This window comes from Strigops habroptila, chromosome 10 (genome assembly GCF_004027225.2).
Source record: "Strigops habroptila isolate Jane chromosome 10, bStrHab1.2.pri, whole genome shotgun sequence".
NCBI lineage: Eukaryota > Metazoa > Chordata > Aves > Psittaciformes > Psittacidae > Strigops > Strigops habroptila.
The window spans coordinates 3778844-3796832 of NC_046359.1; the positions used below are offsets into that span (position 1 = coordinate 3778844).

Sequence of the window (17989 nt, forward strand, 5' to 3'; positions counted from 1 at the left end):
GACTAAAGGTATGACGAAGAAAAGACAGGTCAGTGACACAGGTGGCCGGGCTACACGTTAAGCAGCTGAGTCTATGGCACTGTGGAAATGTGGCCATAGAGCTTCCAAGCCCACAGCCATCCACTACTCGCCTGAGCACTTGTGGAGTCCAAATAATCCATTTGTAGGACAACAGAGGGTGGACACAAACCAGAATTAAGCTAGTAATAACTGAGTTTTAAATTAAAAGCAAGCAAAAGTGTCTGATAGGCTGTGGTCTAAACCAAGCCACTAGAGGAGACCTACCTTCTACCTTAAACAACCAGGGTTTAAGCTGTCACTTGATGCGAAACTTGCTTTCCTAGGCAGCAAATCTGATCACAAGGAGCATCTGCCTGTGGAACCATATATAAAAGAGTGGGGAGCTCTTTCGGTGAGAGCAGCATGCTGGACTGACCACGCCACGAGCCCTCTCAGGAACTGGCAGCTTCTGTACGCAGTAAGTGCTTACAAAAGCCACTTAGCATAAGTATTCCACAGCACCAGTTCAAGAGCAAAGCTGACACAAGAAAGTCTCTTAACTACACCACAAGGAGTTAAGCTCACACCTCTACAATGTCCGTGAGTCTGCTCCCTACAGCAACCCAGCCAACAACAGCTTGAGTCCTTAACAAATCTAACAAAGCAAAAAATGAAGGTTACATTGCAGCTTGTCTTTGCAATGTCTAAGCATTGCATTGCAGCTGTCTGTAGACAGACAGCTGCAATGTCTGCTTCAAGTTGATTTGAACCATGTCTAGCTATCAACATCAAAATAGGGCTTTTCTCAGCCTGTAATGCTGTTATTTTTGGAGAGACCCAAGAGTAGCACTGTAGCACACCCTGGGACATGGTTGCAGTGACAAAGGTCAACTCCTGTTCGCCAATACCCTGGGTATATTTGCATTGACAAAACAGCCCCATTCACATAGGTCCTGAATACTTCTGCCAGCAGCAGAAGTGGCGTTTGTGGGATGAAAGAACAAAGCAGTAATGATGCCAAAATCACCTGGAGAAAAACCCGACATAAACATTGTCTGCATATTACCTTAATGTTACACCAAAAGCCAGATTTTGCCCGTTCCTTTATCCATAAACTCACTCTGTGGAAATCCATCCTTGTGATTTAAAACAGGGATACAGTCCAGGTGATTCAAAGGCTGACCATCAGTCATTGACTCACGCTACTTTTTTTCTTCTCAAAAGCTTTATATTAAACCACCCTTAATCTAGATTTCATGAGTTCTGCATACTTCTCGCAAAAGCAGGGTTCACGCAGCTGTTAAAACTTGCAATTTCTTTCATTGTTACAGAACACCAAAATGTTTGGTGTATTAAAGGCATAAATTTGATAATTTTTCCTTTACCCTTCTGAAAGAAGGCTTCGGGGACCTTCAAGGGCAGGCAGCAGTGAGTGCAAGGGAAGCTTTCGGTGGGTGAGATTTCATAAGCAGCGCCCTGGGCTGTTTATCAGCACCAGACTAGCTGCACAGACTGCACATTCTCCACAAAACTCTTCAAGTGGGATTTTTACTTATAAGTTATTGCTACAGTGTATTTTGCCAATAAACCATATTCAAAGTGGTGCATTTACAATCATAGGAAAATGTTTTTATCCAACCATTCATTTTAATGTTTAATATTCTGAATAACAAATTCTCACATTGACCGTATTACCTTTGGATTTCCAGAATGGAACAAACTTACAAGTTTTCATTTCTAACTACCAAAACTATTTAGGTAAGCTGTGCAAGCATTACTCTTACTTTTGGTATTACTTTTGACATTACATTTTGATATTACATTCATAAAAATAACAATTTATTAATGTATCATATGGAAATTACTGTTATTCCACCAGTATAATTTAGTTGTAAAGCATGACTACCTAGTTCTGTTAAGACATGAGCAAGGACGGAAGAACAGCAAACACCTGACTGACTCCTCCAATGATTGTAATATAAAATGCTGCCTAATAAAGTTTTATGGATAGTTGCACATTTTTATAATAAAGTATATTCTTCAAAGTGTTTTGAGTTTGGCCAAGAATCTTATTGATGGACTTCAGGGCCTTGGGGCGACTGGTTCAGGGTTTGGGAGCCCAAGTAGTGTTCTCGTCCTTCCTGCCAGTCACAATCAATGACAATGGTTACACCAGAAAAATCTCACTCATTAATTCCTGGCTACGTGACTGGTGTCAGCGCCAGAATTTTGGGGTTTTTGACCATGGGTCAGTCCATACAGCACCAGGCCTGCTGATGGCAGATAGGGTATACCTGTCCCAAAGGGGGAAAAGGATTCTAGCCCAGGAGCTAGCAGGACTTATAGAGAGGGCTTTAAATTAGGTTTGGAGAGGGAAGGAGATAAGGCTTACTAAAAATGAGCCATGGGGTAACATGCTACTGTTAAATTTCAGATCCGCAGGGCAACTTAAATGCATTTATGCCAATGCCTGCAGCATGGGCAACAAACAGGAGGAGCTGGAAGCCATTGTGCAGCAGGGAAATCATGACATAACTGCCATCACAGAAATGTGGTGGAATGATTCACATGATTGTAAGTGCTGCAATGGATGGCTACAGGCTCTTCAGAAGGGATAGGCAGGGAAAAAGAGGTGGTGGGGTTGCGTTGTATGTCAGGGAGTGCATCGACTGTCTTGAAATCAATGTTGTGAGTGAGAAGGCTGAATGCTTGTGGGCGAAGATCAGGGGGAAGGCCAACCAAGCAGATATCCTGGTAGGAGGTCAGCAAAACCTCCACCTTAGACTTCTGGAGAGCTGACTTTGGCCTGTTTGGGATGCTGGTTGGCAGAATTCCCTGGGAAACTTTACTGAAGGACAAACAGGTCCAGGAAGGCTGGACACTCTTCAAGAATTAAATCCTTAAGGCGCAGGAGCAGGCGGTCCTATGTGCTGAAAATCAAACCCACAGGGAAGACCAGCCTGGCTGAAGAGGGAGCTATTGAGAGATATTGCTAGAACTCAGTAGAAAAAAAAAGAGAATTTATCACCTGTGGAAGAAGGGACTATCACCCCATGAAAAGCACAAGGATGTTGTTAGGTTATGTAGAGAGAAAGATAGGTGAAAGCACAGATGGAACTAAATCTGGTCATTGCCATAAGAGATAATAAAAAGTACTTTTTCAAATATATTAGCAATAAAAGGAGGACCAAGAAGAACCACCATCCTCTACAGGATACTAGGGGAAACCTAGTGACTGAGGATAAGGAAAAGGCTGAGGTACTCAATGCAGCCTTTGCTTCAGTCTTTCACAGTCACAACAGCCATCCTCAGGGTACTTTTATATTGTCTTATGAGGAACGGCTGAGGGAACTGGGATTGTTTAATCTGGAGAAGAGAAGGCTCAGGGAGGACCTTATCACTCTCTACAACTACCTGAAAGGAGGTTGTAGTGAGGTGGGTGTTGGTCTCTTCTCTCAAGTAACAAGTGTTACAGCAAGAGGTAACAGCCTCAAGCTGCCCCAGGGGAGGTTTAGAGTGGATATTAGGGAAAATTTCTTCACAGAGAGGATAATCAGGCATTGGAACAGGCTGCCCAGGGGAGTGGTGGAATCATCGTCCCTGGTAGTGTTCAAACACCGTGTAGATGAGGCCCTCAGTGATACACTTTAGTGATGGTCTTGGCAGCCCTGGGGCAATGGTTGGACTTGATGATCTTAAAGGTCGTTTCCAACCTAGTTGATTCTATGATTTAAACGAGGTTACTCTGCCACCCTGTCTGCACATCAGAGGGGATTTTCCAAGATCATGCCACAATGTTCATTGCATCACATGTACTACATGACCACATTGCCACTGCCTTCCTATTGAAAACTTAGGTGTAAGACACTGTACTGAGAACCGTACTCACCGAACAGGTGGACCTTTCAGTTTCAGCACTATTCTCTGACATAAAGTCTCTTTTAATTGCCCTTTTTTCTTCTTCTGACAATGCATTTATTTTCCTCTGACTGCTCATTTTTGCTGTGGGGGTATCCTTCCACAGTATTGGCAGCTTCCTTCTCCTCAGGGCGTTTAGTTCTGAAAATCTGTTCTGGATTGAGAGGAGAAGACCTGTAGGAGTAATCTGGATGCCCAAATCGCCAGCTGAAGCTCCCCACATCCCCTTGTGCCTGAGCAAGCACCCCTAGACGTCGGTTGAGGTGCTGGGACGGTGGAGGCGGCTCCACCTCCCCAGGTGAAAACCTCTGCACTCCCGCGGGCTCAAGAGCGCTGCTTTAAACTTGTGGTGTGAAGGATGTGGAGCGGTTTGCGGGCTTCTTTTTGTGGTTAGAATGAGCACAAAACACCCAAGGTCCCGCTCCGGCGCCGGTAGGGGCCCCCAGGGTCTGCAGGTGCCCCACTCAGAGCACCGCATTAGAGCCCCGTTACCCTGGGAGGGCCCTCCCCTTATCCCGCTCCGCCAGCGCTGGCCAATCAGAGCGCTTCCCCCTCACAGCGCAGCCCGGAGACCGAAGGGAGCCGAACTCCTTCGTCCGTTTCCGACAGCGGAGTCCCGATAGCTTCCGACTGAGCTCGAAGTCAGCACCGAGCCTCTTCGGCACCTCCCGGAAACCCGGAAGGGAGCAGGCCGAGCGCGTTCGGGTGTCTCCGTCACGGTCAGGGCTGGCGGAGGAAGGACGCCTGAGCTCCCGCCCCGGCCGATCATGCGCCTGCTCTCGCGAGCTCTCCGGGCGGCGCGGGGCTGCCGGGCCGCTGCCGTGCCCCATGAGGGCCGCCGGGCAGCGCCGGGCAGGGGCAGCGCGGCGGGGACGTGCCCGCTGCTGCCGCGCCGCGGCCTGAGCGCCCGGCCGGGCCTAGAGGAGCTGTTGGCCGGCCCCGCTTTGCGCCGCCTGCTGGAGGCGCGTGGCGCGGGCGGTGCGGGTCTGGAGCTGGCGGCGCGGGTCCGGCGGCTGCGCGACAAGGAGCAGGAGCTGTGCGAGACGCGGGAGCTGGCGCGGCAAGGTGCGGGGCCGCCAGGGGCGGGGGCGCGATTTGCATGTGCCGACGCCATTGGCGGGGAGGCGCGGCGCGGGACGTGCCGGCGGAGCGCCCCGGCGGCGGGAGAGCGGTGAAACGCGGGAGGGCAGCGGGGGGAATCCGGGGCGGCTCCGTTGTGCCTTCCAAAGCCGCAAGTAGAGGCCGGGATGCAGGTGCGTGCCAGCTGACGCTTGAAGGAGGAGCAGCCAGACACCATCATGTGTCATGTAAAATAATGATGATAAATCCGGCAGAGAAAACTTCTTTTTTATTATTATTTTTTTAGTTGGAGGTAGGCCTCAGCCTCAGCTCGTGCTGCCCCCACGCTGTGGTTTAACTTTGTATGTATTGCGTTAGCAGCCGCACGCTCTTAGAGTTGCCAAATAGTGAGTATTTTTTACCCTGAATCAAACTTCAGTTTGATAGCAGTTAGAAACCCAGATGCAGAAAAGGAGTGCTCTAGGATCAGTAAGCACTCACTAGATCATGAAATGTTCCCTAGATCCCTACTTTGCTAAATACTGAATGGTCAAAAGTGTTGACCATACTCAGTTATTCTGACTAAGAATAACTGAGTGCCTAAAGGCAAATGGTATTTTTTTCTTTATTTTTTTTATCCAATTCATTCTCTCCCACCTCAGACTGAAAAAGGAGAAATGACTCCTTTGAACAAACCAATCATTGGCCCAAACTGACTGAATAAAATGGAATGGAAGATTTTTTTTCTCCTTTCAGAATCTGATGAAGAAGCCAGTGCCATCAAAACCAGGCTTAGAACTTCAGCAAAGTGAAATGGTCACAAGGGCTTAGTCAATAACTTTGAGCACTTCTGTAGTTCATCCTTTAAAGTATTTCCGTATATTGTTTTAAACTGGTTTTAGACCCTATATTACATTTGCATCTCAAAGTAATGCAACTGCTATTAGTTGTTGTATTAGATTGTTTAACTGCATTATAATTGCATTATCAATACCTGGTTTGACTCAAATAGATTTGTAATTCCTTAATTCTTATCCATCCTTCTGTTAGCCTTAATGACTAGCACTTGATCAGTCAGTAGTTATTGTAAAGAAATATAGAGAATTGGAGATGATCAAGCTTAGGTGTTTAAAGAGTTACAGTTAGGTAAGTCAACCGTGCGTGCTCTTAGCCAGCTGTAGGTAAAGCATACTTGATGTTGAAACCAATTTACGCATGATTATCTTTTTTTCTTTCCTTCTTACAGAAGGGCCAGGGGGGTGTAATTTACCATTATTAAACCTAAATTGTAAAGTCAAAAAGTTTGATTTAACATTGTGCTAGTGACTAAATGCGGTTATACTGCTGAAAAGGTGTGGCTTTCTTACAAGAGCGCACCTCCTGTCTCCACTGAATGCGCTTAAAAGCTTGCTGTACATAGAAAAAAAGAGTCTAGCATCTTTATTTTTCTTCTCTTGCTGCTAACTGTACAGTTAGGTGTCCCTGTACCCACCCTAGTTCTCCCTTTTCTATTGTGTCTACCATTTTCTCCTTTTTGGGGTAATATTTTTTTCTTCTGGGAAAGTGAGCTGAATCAGTGCAGATCAGAGGCTGCTTAAGATACTGATTAAAAAAAAAAAAATCTTTGTTTTTAGAGTATGTGTGATATTTGATAATGACCAGGAAAAAAAAAAAAAGAACATTTTAACAGATCGAAAGTGTACTACAGAAAAACAAGCCTTAATTGTAAAGCGTTAGTATTGATTAGTCAAGTAAGACTTTAAAATTACAAATTCTTCTTATTACGCAAGAGTTTTCCATACCTTTGTTTTTAGTGATGTGTTGGACGATTTGCAGCTGCTCTGGAATAAAGTTATAGAGATGAAATACTTTAAATTACTACTAACTATCTTCAAGTTACTACATACAATGGTAGGGGTAAAAGTCCTTTTAATGAAGTTTCTATTGTGGGGCTGTTGTGCTCTTTCCTATCACACTGTTGCTACCACACTGAAATACAGAAAGTAATTTCTTAGCATCACAGAATGGCAGAGGTAGGAAGGGACCTCTGGAGATCACCCAGTCCAGCCCCCTGCTCAAGCAGGTTGCTCAGGGTTGTGTCCAGTTGGGGTTTGAATATCTCCAAGGCCAGAGACTCCACAACATTTTTGAACAACCTATGCCGCTATTTGACCACCAGCACAACAGTTGTTAGGGCTTTTTTGTTGGGTTGCGTGTTGTATTTTGATTTGGGTTTTTTTTTGGTGGGGTTTTGTTTGTTTGTTTTGCTTTTGAGTTGTTTTATGTTTAAATGGAACTTCTTGTATTCCAGATTTTCCAGCGTCTCACACCTGAATAATATCTGGAAATACTCTTAATATGTACTGTGTATCTTTGTTGCAGATCGTATTATTAACCTCATTTTCTGACAGGTTTAGTGTGGTGGGGGGGTGGATGGATTTAGGATTTGGTTTTGAGTATTTTGTTTGTTTGTTTTTTTGGTTTTGGGGTTTTTTGGTTTTGTTGGGGATTTCTTATTTTTCTTTTTTTCTTTTTTTTTTTTTTAGAGTAGGTTGTTCATGTAGTTATTTTTCAGAAGGTTTTTGACAGTGACACTGGTACAAGTCTGAGAATTAACCATACTAAAATATTCCAGATGAGAGCGAAGATTTCCGGAAGCTTGCAGAAAGAGAAATCACCGCCTATGAAGAAGAGATAGCTGAACTGAAACAGCAGGTTAGATACACTTTACAAGCCTCTATTTCCTTGCCATTCTTTAAATTAACAAAGCCAAATTGTCTTCTCATCAAAATAAGATATATATGATAAACTCTTCTTCTCCTCCTCTCCCTGCCAACAATACTTCTCAACTAGCATCTGTTATCTAAGGAAAATGAAAAATGCAGATGGTATAGAGACAGCCTGAAAGTGTGTGCCTACTTCTTCCTGAAATTGTTTGAATCAAAACATCTGTATAAGTAGGTGCTATAGTTTTTCTTGTCTGAGTGTACCTTTATGGATGTCTGGCTTTTTTTACCTACTGGAAGCATTAGACTTGTGTGGTATCACCCACACTAGTGGTTTTGGAAAAAAAAAAGGGAAGAGGGGTTAATACTATGTAACTACTTTAGACTGCTACATTATGTAGCTTCTACATAGTATCTATGTTGTTTAACTTCAGAATAATGATCTTCATATTTACATACTCTGTAAACAGTTTCATGCTCAGAATGTTACTGGTGAAGTAGAAGCTGTTATTGTCACATTCTTTATTTCTTCAACAGCAATGCAAGAGTCCCTTTATACATATTTTTGTAAATACTTACGATTTTGACAAAAGAAGGAGAAGTCTGTGGAACAAAACATCACCTTAGTGCTAGTAAAGGAAGGTGACTGAAAAGCATTTGCAAATCATCCAGAGTTTTGATCCAGCCTGCAAAATTGGGATATAGTTTTTTGATTCTAGCGTGTCTTCTACAGATCAAGATAAGGCTGGCTCTCTCTTTTTCAATAAAGAAATGAATGATACAACTCAGTTGTTGTTGGACTGTCCTCCTGAACATCCTTACCCTCTTAGCTCTGCAATGGAGACCAGGTTGAAAGGGAATCTGATGGGAAGGGAGAGAATCAGCTGGCTTGCAAGAATCAGTGTGTATCCTGTGGTGTCCAAACAGTGCAGTGCCCCTGATGGGTAAAAAGCCCAGTAAAGTTCTGTAGGGCGTGAAAGAGACCGATGTAGCTCCAACAGCTGTGAACAGACACAGGGAACATCCCTCCCCACCTCTTCTTGACTGCTCCTTCTTCACTACAAGAGGCATGAAAAGCCTGTCCTCACAGCAACCAGCAAGTTAGGGCAGAAGAATGCAGCCTAGATCAATTACAGCATTTTTTACTATCTCAGTGGTGGATAGCAGTGTCAGAGAAAAGTCTTAGCTGGGTGTTTTTGTATTCACAGATAGTGTTGCTTTTGATTCCTTCAGAAGAAACAGACAAGAGTGATCTTGTCATGGAAGTAACCGCTGGAGTTGGAGGGCAGGAAGCCATGCTGTTCACCTCGGAGATATTTGATATGTATCAACGATATGCTGCTTATAAAAAGTGGAGATTTGAAATATTAGAATACTTTCCCAGTGAAATAGGTCAGTAATGAAAATACTTAATCCTTGTAACTTTTTAATTTAAGTCAAAACACTCATTTATTTGACACTTGAATTTCCTGACTACAGGAAGCTAACTTGCACTAATTTTATTTTAGAAGTGGAAGATTGTTTAAATGTCGGAGTACAGTTTTCCTCAGCTTCTGTGTTTGAGAAAATACAGAAATTCCATTTCAGAAATACTATTAAAATACTGAAGTGCTAAAAAATAAGATTTGTCTTTCAGTAGTTTCAAAAAGTAGAAATGAAGCTAAGTGATTGGCAGAAGAAGATTCAGAAAGTGATGCACATATGTTGTTTTAGCTTTATTTTTTTTTATAAATACAGATTACATATACTTCTTATTTAGATATGCTATTCTACTGAGTTGCTTAGAGTTTCTAGTGTTTCTAGATCAGTTTGGTGGCAGGTTGAAAATCTGTACATTATTATGGATCCCTTGGCAGAGAGTATAAATAAAACATTCTTGAGGTTTAATCTAGAACACCTTGAATTTATCTGAATAATGTCATCTGCAGATTTATATGAGGAAATGGGGTGTTTGGGTGTAGCTCATCTGTAATGGATGATGAATGAACAAAGTGAAGGAATTGTAGAGACTTACAGGAGAGATAAGAGATCTGATTATTTATGAAAGGTTTCAACTAAAATTTCAAAGATAATCAGTTGAACAGCTTGATGCCAACAAAAGGACATGTTTCTCCTTATTGTCTCACTGCCTCTGCCTTGCCTGTCTGAGCAGTCCTTTTTTTTTTTTTGTCTGTTTTGATGTCCTTTCACTTAAACTGGCAAAGGCTTTGCTTTTTGTGACTGGGATAGTTTTTTGCCTAGTTGATGTGTTAATTCAGTTCTCATGAGCCTTAGAGATAGCATAGGATAAGCAGCAACATGGGGCTGAATGCAAGTAGCTGGAAAAACTGGATCTTCTGGTGATGACGAGCTGTGAAGTTGGTTCACTGTTTCTCATGGAACAGTGTCTTTGCAAAAATGGGGATTGATAGGTTTACACAACAAACTGAGGCAGTGACACAGGTTTGTTAATTCTAGTTTAATCCAGTTAATGTATAAAGTTGTTTCACGAAGATCAGGCTGCTGTCTCTGTGTTACTGCTGACTTCTTTGCATTGGCATTTGTGATTATGCATCTCTGCAGTCTCATCACCAAGTCAATCCAACTGAAAAATACCACAGCCTTCTTTCCTCCCATCCCCCCCTGATTAGTTTTAATGTAATTCAGCACAAGAGGAGAAATGCTCATGAAGGGGTGGAGGCAGAACTATGTGGCTGCTAGTGGTGGCAGTGAGAAAACCAGGACCTCCTTCCAGCAGCAAGACGTTCAATCATCTTGAGCCAACTGTGAAACTGCAATCCAAAACATGCCCAACCAGTGACAGGGATTTGGGCTTTTGATTGACAGATTGCTAGCCATGTTTCTCAGCAGGCTAGATTTGCTAAGTCTGTCTGCGTTAACAGATCTGCAGGCTTACTGTTATTGAAGCTGCTATGAGTAAAGCCAGCACATTTTGCTTATTGACATGTTGTTGTGGAGGTAATGTATGTATCATAGTGGGTATGGATCAGTAGATGGGCCCATGTGCAGCTTACTGCTCCTAGCTCAGACTGGATGTGAAACTCTACCTATATTCATACTATCATCAGCATTTTTTTTCCTTTGTTAGTGAAATGTTGAAGAAGAAACGAGAAAAGATAGGGTGTTAGGATATGCAGTCTGTCAGAAACACTAGTCTTTTTTTTTTCAGACAACACAATGTAATTAGAGATTTTTAGCAAACTTTGAGAGAGGTGAAGCATCTTCTAACACTTCTTTTTACTTTATGCCATATTGTGGACTCACTGATATTTTCAAATATCTTGAACCCTTTCTGTTCCAACTGTGTAGAAGTTACCAAAAAAATAAATATGGAAAGCGCACACCCTCAGAGGCATTTTCTTTAATGCCTTAAGTGGGAAATGGAGGTAATAAATGAACCTAATATATATCTAGCTATATTTTCTCTTTGAAACTGCTAGGTTTTTAATGGCTATATTTATTTTAAACTCTTTGGCTAGCTGAGGGCTTGCCTGTGCATGGAAATGAATGTTCAGGAAGGTAGGATGTAAATTTAGAGAAAAATAAAGTCAGCCTTAGCCTTTATTAGGCTCTTGCCGTGTTTTTTCTGATCTTACTTGCACGACCACGTTATCAAAACTGAGGAGCTAGGAATAAATCAGGAGGCAGGGATGCTATAGATGGCACTGCCACTGAAAGGCATGTTTGAACCCTTGGATTCAAATTGTCTGTGCTATGCTGAGTAAAAATGGAGTTAAGGGTACTTGCTGGTGATACTACTCTATTGTGTCCCATCCACGCTCCATTTTTGTGGACTGTATGAGCAAAAGCAAGGTCCTCCGTTTAAACACCAAACTCCCTCATTTCAGAGAGCTGCAGAATTTGGCTGAAATCTGAATGTGGACATGTGTGAACAAGGTGAACGTTAAACAAAGCTGCAATTAAGAATTGGTTCCAGTCCACTCTTAACTGACTTTGTGTACCCCAAGGAATGCCACTGTGCTAAAATAGCATGTTTTACTGCACATGTTAAAGCACAAACCCACGTGTCACTGTTTCTCCACTGTCTCTGACGCTGTAGTGGCAGACAGAGACACAGATATGGGACTTTGTCTCAATCTGGATGTGAGATGCCACATAAACGGCTGCAAACTCAAACCCTTGTTCTGTGCACACGAGCTTTCAGGATAGAGAGGAACATACTATTTGAAAGGGGCAAGCACATAGTAAGAGCTAACCTTTGACAGGGTAATATTTGACAGACCTATGCCATGTCTGCCAGGGTAAAGGGTTTGTTGAACTATCATTGGATTTAGCTGAATTTCATATTAAACCTGTGTTGGTAATACTTGATTTGAAGCAGTATAATCTAAATACCTGTCTTTTGAACCAGTTTCTCGGTCATCTCATGTGAAGCTCTATAGTGCCACTGGCACACTGTTGTCACTGCTAACTTAAACTCTCCTGAATGTCACAGATGTGGCTGCAGCTCAAATAGACAGAGAGTGTGCTGAGGTATTTAAATGGTAAATTAATAATTTTAATAAACAAATGACAATGATGTCTAAATACAGTGTTTGAAATATAACAGCATAGAACCAACAGGTTTTTTTTACAGGTTTACAACTGGTTTTCTTCTGTATTTAAGGTGGCTTAAGACATGCTGTTGCCAGTATAGCAGGTCTTGAGGCTTACAAGTACATGAAATTTGAAGGGGGAGTGCATCGTGTTCAGCGCGTACCAAAGACAGAAAAACAAGGACGCATCCACACCAGCACGATGACTGTTGCAATATTACCCCAACCCACCGAGGTAATGTTTATCTTTTAGTATAACAGACTTTACTATGAGCAATGTTTTTACATGCTATATTGCTGATACCAGTGTTTTCTGTCTCTCTTGTTATTCTCTCTTAATGATTTTTTAAAATGTTAATTTTAAGCTAAATCATATTTGTTTGTTTATTTTTATTTTTGTCTAGGGAGTGAAATAAAGAATTTCTGTGTTTTTTTCATAATCATAATCTCAAGAAAGTCACTGGCAGTTTTACTTCACTGTAACTTGAAAATTCACTCTGTCTCTTGCATTTTTTGCACGCTTTACTGTTTTTGCAAAGTAACAAGACTAATTTAGTTTACAGAGATCATGGAGATTTCTTTTAGCACCTTTTCTTCCCCGTTTTTGTGGTGTCCTCACTTTTCCCTTCCAAAGCGTATAGGTGATAACTCATTCTTGCCATGTTTGCTTGGTTAAAAACAACTGGCTAAGAATTAAAGCTTTGGTTGATCTTTGTTTCATGTTGACCTAGCAAACAAAGATGTTACTCCTTCCTGTTCTCTCCCAGAGTTGTCTTGCTCTATCCTCCCAGAGACCACCACCCATTCCAGAGCCAGCAAAGGGAATATGTTCCATTTTATCTAAAAACCGTCTGGTCAAGTTCAAATGTTGGTGAGCTCTTCTGGAAGAGGGTGAAGAGCTTTCAGAAGAGGGGGAAAATCAGTGATAAGGGATGGCTATGCCTTAGGCTACTATTTGTTTGATTTCCCAGCTTCGATCATGTTGCATTCCAATTTGGCTACAAGGATTTGTTAATGTAAGTGGAAGCTAGCTATCACTCATAAACTTTAAGAAGTTTCATCTTGCCTGAATGTGCCTTATAAAATAAACCAACTTTATCTGTCTGACATCTATCTAGAAAGAAACAACATAAATTTGTTCTTTCTTTCTTTTTTTTTCCCCCTCCATCTCCCATGACAGATGAAGCTGCAAATTAATCCAAAAGATCTACGGATAGAAACAAAGCGAGCTACTGGAGCTGGAGGCCAGCACGTCAATACCACAGACAGTGCTGTACGGATAGTTCATATTCCAACAGGTGCTTTTTTTTTTCCCTTAGTACAAGATCTACATTGCAAAACTGCTGTCAGAATTTTTTTTTTCTGAAACAATGGGTTTAGTTTCAAACCTGGACAACAGTAGAGCAGAGTTTTCATATAGTTTTAATGTGTGTTTATAGTACTCTAAATGCAACCATCGTGTACCCGCTCCAATTTGTAATAGTGAAGATTACTGACTTAAGTAGGTAAGCTGTCCATTTTGCCATTGAGCATGACACTCTAAAAGTGTCCAGATCAGTTTCTATGAAAAAAGTTATATTTATGCTTTCAAATAATGGAAAAGAAACTGAAGAAACAAAATAGGTTAAAATCTGATGATTTGCCTTCTCCTGACTAGTCTCTGAAAGAGAGATTGCTTTATTTACATATTAAAATGTTGCTTTTCATTGTAGAGAAATTGTTAATTTTCCATTTGTCTGCTGGCTCCTTTCCCATAGATTACATACATAATTAGGAAGCCCATCCCCATGGCTCAGGTTAGGAAACATAGGAGGGATAAGATACACCTTCAAATACTACCTGATTTTAGGTATCGTATCTTTTTTTTCTTAATTGCCATTCTTAAGCTTTTTACTTCCTTTTGAGCAACCTGCAACAGCTGCCTTGACTTTCATTGCTTTTTAACTTTTCCTCTCCTCTGCCACAAACATTAGTCAGGCTTTACAACCGCAGGGTAATCTCGAGTGCTCTTTATCTTCACATATCCAGATTTTTGCCACCGATTTCTTCATTTTTATTGAAGATGTTAATCCATTCTACACTTGTTGCATCATGTCAGCAAAGCAGAAGGTAAACAGTGGAGAGGATAGAATTCTGTTGAAGACAAAAAAACTTCTCCAGATTCAAAAAGTTTGGATTTCCTGCATGTTTGGGGAAAAAAAAACAACAAACCCAAAACAAAACCAAACAAAACAAAACAAACCCAAACCAGCAAATTATCTTATTTTTTTGCTGAAGGCAGTTATTAGTATTTGTTACAGAAATCTTAAATTTTTTAGCACATTTTTTTTGTGGTTATGCACTAGAGATTGTTCACAGGGGGCTTTGTGTCACTTTATCTTCTGACTCTTTGCTATTCTACCTTTCCCTTCCTCATTCCTTTTGATTTCTTTTCCTTTACAATTGTCCTGTTACTTCTTCTATCTCTCTCATCCTAGCTATTTTTATAAACCTTCACCGAAGTTATTTGTAAACAAGTCTTTCATAAAGTAATACTATTCAATCTTAGAAAAGCATACTATAATCTTACGAGAGTTACTTAAAATAAATCCAAATAACAAATAGCTTGTGCTGTTTTCTGCATGTATTTCTTCTCCCTACTCCTTTCTTAGGCTGTTCACTTCTCCTCTTAACTTGAATTATATGTGTTGAGGGGAGAAACTACACCTTCATTTTTTTTAAGAAAATCGTGCTCACATTTGTATATTCTGATCATATTCCATATACTCATCTCATGTATTTTATTGTTCCTTAAATTCTGAATTTCCTTGAACTGTGGCCAAAAGTTGCAAGTATTAAAGGTGTCTTCTGTAAGTCAGTCACACCATGTATCTTTCATTTCATTATCTACCTGTTGTCCAAATTTCTTGTCTTATGGGTCAAAGCACCTGTAGAACTCAGCCTGCACTTCTCTCTGAAAATGTATCAATTGAACGTTAATAAGCCTGGACTTTTACATTCCCAATCCAAAATATGTATTGAAGAAAGAAGCAGCTTATTAAAACATAATAAAAATCTTCTAGAAATTGCAAAAGTATGTGTTAAGTGTTAAATATCATGATGTTTTTGGCAGGGATCGTGTCTGAATGTCAACAAGAAAGATCTCAAATTAGAAACAAAGAGAAGGCTATGCAAATGCTATGTGCTAAACTATACAACGCCAAACTGGAAGAAGAAACCAAAAAGAGAAACAGTGTTCGAAAGATTCAGGTGAGTTTCACTGAGTGAAAATTAGAATTAGAAGATATAATTCTCTATGAGCATAAGTTATTGGGGTAACTCCTGTGTTGAACTGCAAATAGTAAATGGAAATATAGAGGAACACAAGGCCAGGGAAGACTTACATGAGGCAAAAATGTCACATTCTACTTCAGCAGTAAAGGTTGTCTATTAGCTAGACTTAAAATTTCAGTAGTATGTAAATTCTAGAGATCTAATGAAAAAAACCTGGATTACAGCAAGAAGAACCAGAATAGTATTAGAAAAACATGCCGTAAAATTGTTCTTTAACATGTTTAAGAACAGTTACTGCAGCTACTGAACTGATCTGAGTACTATGTAACTAACATGTTTTGGTTAAGTATGGGAGGAAGACAAAGTTTTTGCTTTAAACGCTTAATCAATAGTTCACCCTTTTTATAAAGAGATAATGATGATGATAAACTGATTTTTTTTGTTTGACAGATTGGGACTAAAGGAAGATCAGAGAAGATCAGAACATACAACTTTCCACAGGACCGTATTACTGACCACAGGATAAGCAGATCAGTGCATCACATTGAGAGTTTCATGCTAGGAGAAGAAAAGCTAGATGAAATGATACAAAGTCTGAGAGAATATGCTGATTATGAATCTTTAATGGAAATTATTTCAGAAAATGAAAAAAATATATCGTGAACATTGGTCTTTGTCAGCCCATTACAACAAATGTGGACTTTTTTCTGCAAAGGAGCTTCTTGGCGCACCACCCAGAAAACTCAACTGCTTTTCAGATCCTGAAAGACACTACAACTTGTTTCCTCATGACTGATAAACAGTTTTCTTACTTGCTAAGTAAAAGACTTTATTACCTTCAGATGAGACATTATTGCTGAAGCAGTCCACTTAAAAAGTAAATGTTTGGGCCAGAAGTAGCTGCAGTTTTTAACTTTCTCCACTGGGAAGAATGCTGATACACCACTCTTGAAAGGTACGCATTAAACAATTAGCTATTTCTAGTTCCAGTTTTCATTTAAACAATAGTTTAAACATCAGTACGGTGTCAAATAGCTTACTTGAGAGGAAAAAAAACAAATGCTATTGTTTGATTGCAAGAAAGTGATAAATGGCACCACTACTAATCTGTATATTTGTTAATTACTTACACGTGGCATGGGAAAGAGAGTCAAAGTGTATCTCCTTTGTGTTTTCATGACCACCTGGCCCTTATTAATAAACACAAAAAAGAATGTTTAGGAATATCCCTTGTTCCAGGAAAAGAAAAACACAAAGCTGTGGAAGCCGAATGACAAGTTACATGAATTGATTTTGAAAAGGATGTTTCTGTTCTTGAGTCAAAAGAGAAAAGAATCATGACAATATTGTTTGGCTGGTATTTCCATTTGGCTTCAGTTCAGTTTCTCCTTTATGTTTTTGATTGACTCTCCAGTTTATTGATTTTTCTAAATGTTACACAGTATGAATGGCATTTTACTGGTTTTGTCTATTTATTTAAAACATTTGATCTGTGAAAACAAAGTAAAACTTTTGCCTTTCCAATTTGCTGATACATGCGCACATGTTTACAGCTGTGGGTAAAGAAGGCTTTATTTTACACTACATTTGACAATCTCAAATCCATAAAACAATACAAACCCTGCAGCTTCTATGACACATTATCCCATCGTGTACTGTACCTACACACACAGAGGATATTTGAAGTATAAATACCAGTAAATAAGAGATTGAAACCTAAGAAAAATGTTACCATGAATATATGAGTGTTCACTTTCAGACTTCTAATTAAGACTAGTGTAAGAAATCAGAATAGGAATAAATAAGTTTGCTACAGATAGCTTATAGAAATGCATTATTTAAACATCCTCTATAAAAATCAACCAATTATTATCAGTGTATTATCTTCCTTTATTACATTTGAGAGTGCAGCTTGAACCACTTCATGTCAAAAGACTGCATAGAATCATTTTATACATTTATCAGCTTTGTTTTCTAGGAAATACTGCATGGTAACTATGATTAAGTTCCAAATCTTTTAATTAAAGATGCATATATTAACTTCAGATTAGGACTGTCTACATATAAGATGAGGCATACATATTTCCTGTTGTTAAGTGTGAGATGTAGGTCTAGATTCACTAGCAGATATACAACTCCCAGCTGGCACGTAAGAAAGTAAAAATAAACATCGATACATTTTGTGTGTAAAATAATTAGGTAATGATTGGAGCAGAAACGAGGACTGAAGTCTTTATTCCTACCAGATCAGTACTGTAAATGGAAGACTACAGAGCCCTTGCAACAGTCTTCCTGACGTTGCTTAAAGCCAGGCTATCTAATGCCAAGTGATGGATGGAGTTTGTGATTCCTTCTCTTTAACTTGAGCTTCATATTCCTCCAGACAAGTAAGGGCCATCAGCCAGGTCTAAGCAGTCGACTACTGCATGAAACTTACCTAAGCGTTGGGGTCTATGT

At 40.3% G+C, this 17989-nt stretch overlaps 1 protein-coding gene across 2 annotated transcripts; it reads left to right on the forward strand.

The window, feature by feature from the left end:
• Positions 1-4479: 4479 nt before the first annotated feature.
• MTRF1L (mitochondrial translational release factor 1 like) lies at positions 4480-17056 on the forward strand. Of its 2 annotated transcripts, XM_030499496.1 has the most exons (7): positions 4480-4983; positions 7613-7692; positions 8912-9095; positions 12331-12494; positions 13440-13557; positions 15372-15508; positions 15983-17056. In XM_030499496.1, exons 1-7 carry the CDS (start codon positions 4686-4688, stop codon positions 16193-16195), a joined length of 1194 nt encoding a protein of 397 aa, XP_030355356.1. In that variant the 5' UTR covers positions 4480-4685; the 3' UTR covers positions 16196-17056. The 2 variants fall into 2 exon arrangements, with proteins under 2 accessions (XP_030355356.1, XP_030355357.1); XM_030499497.1 differs by lacking the exon at positions 4480-4983 and having other exon boundaries at positions 7593-7692; positions 8937-9095.
• The last annotated feature ends 933 nt before the right edge of the window (positions 17057-17989 follow it).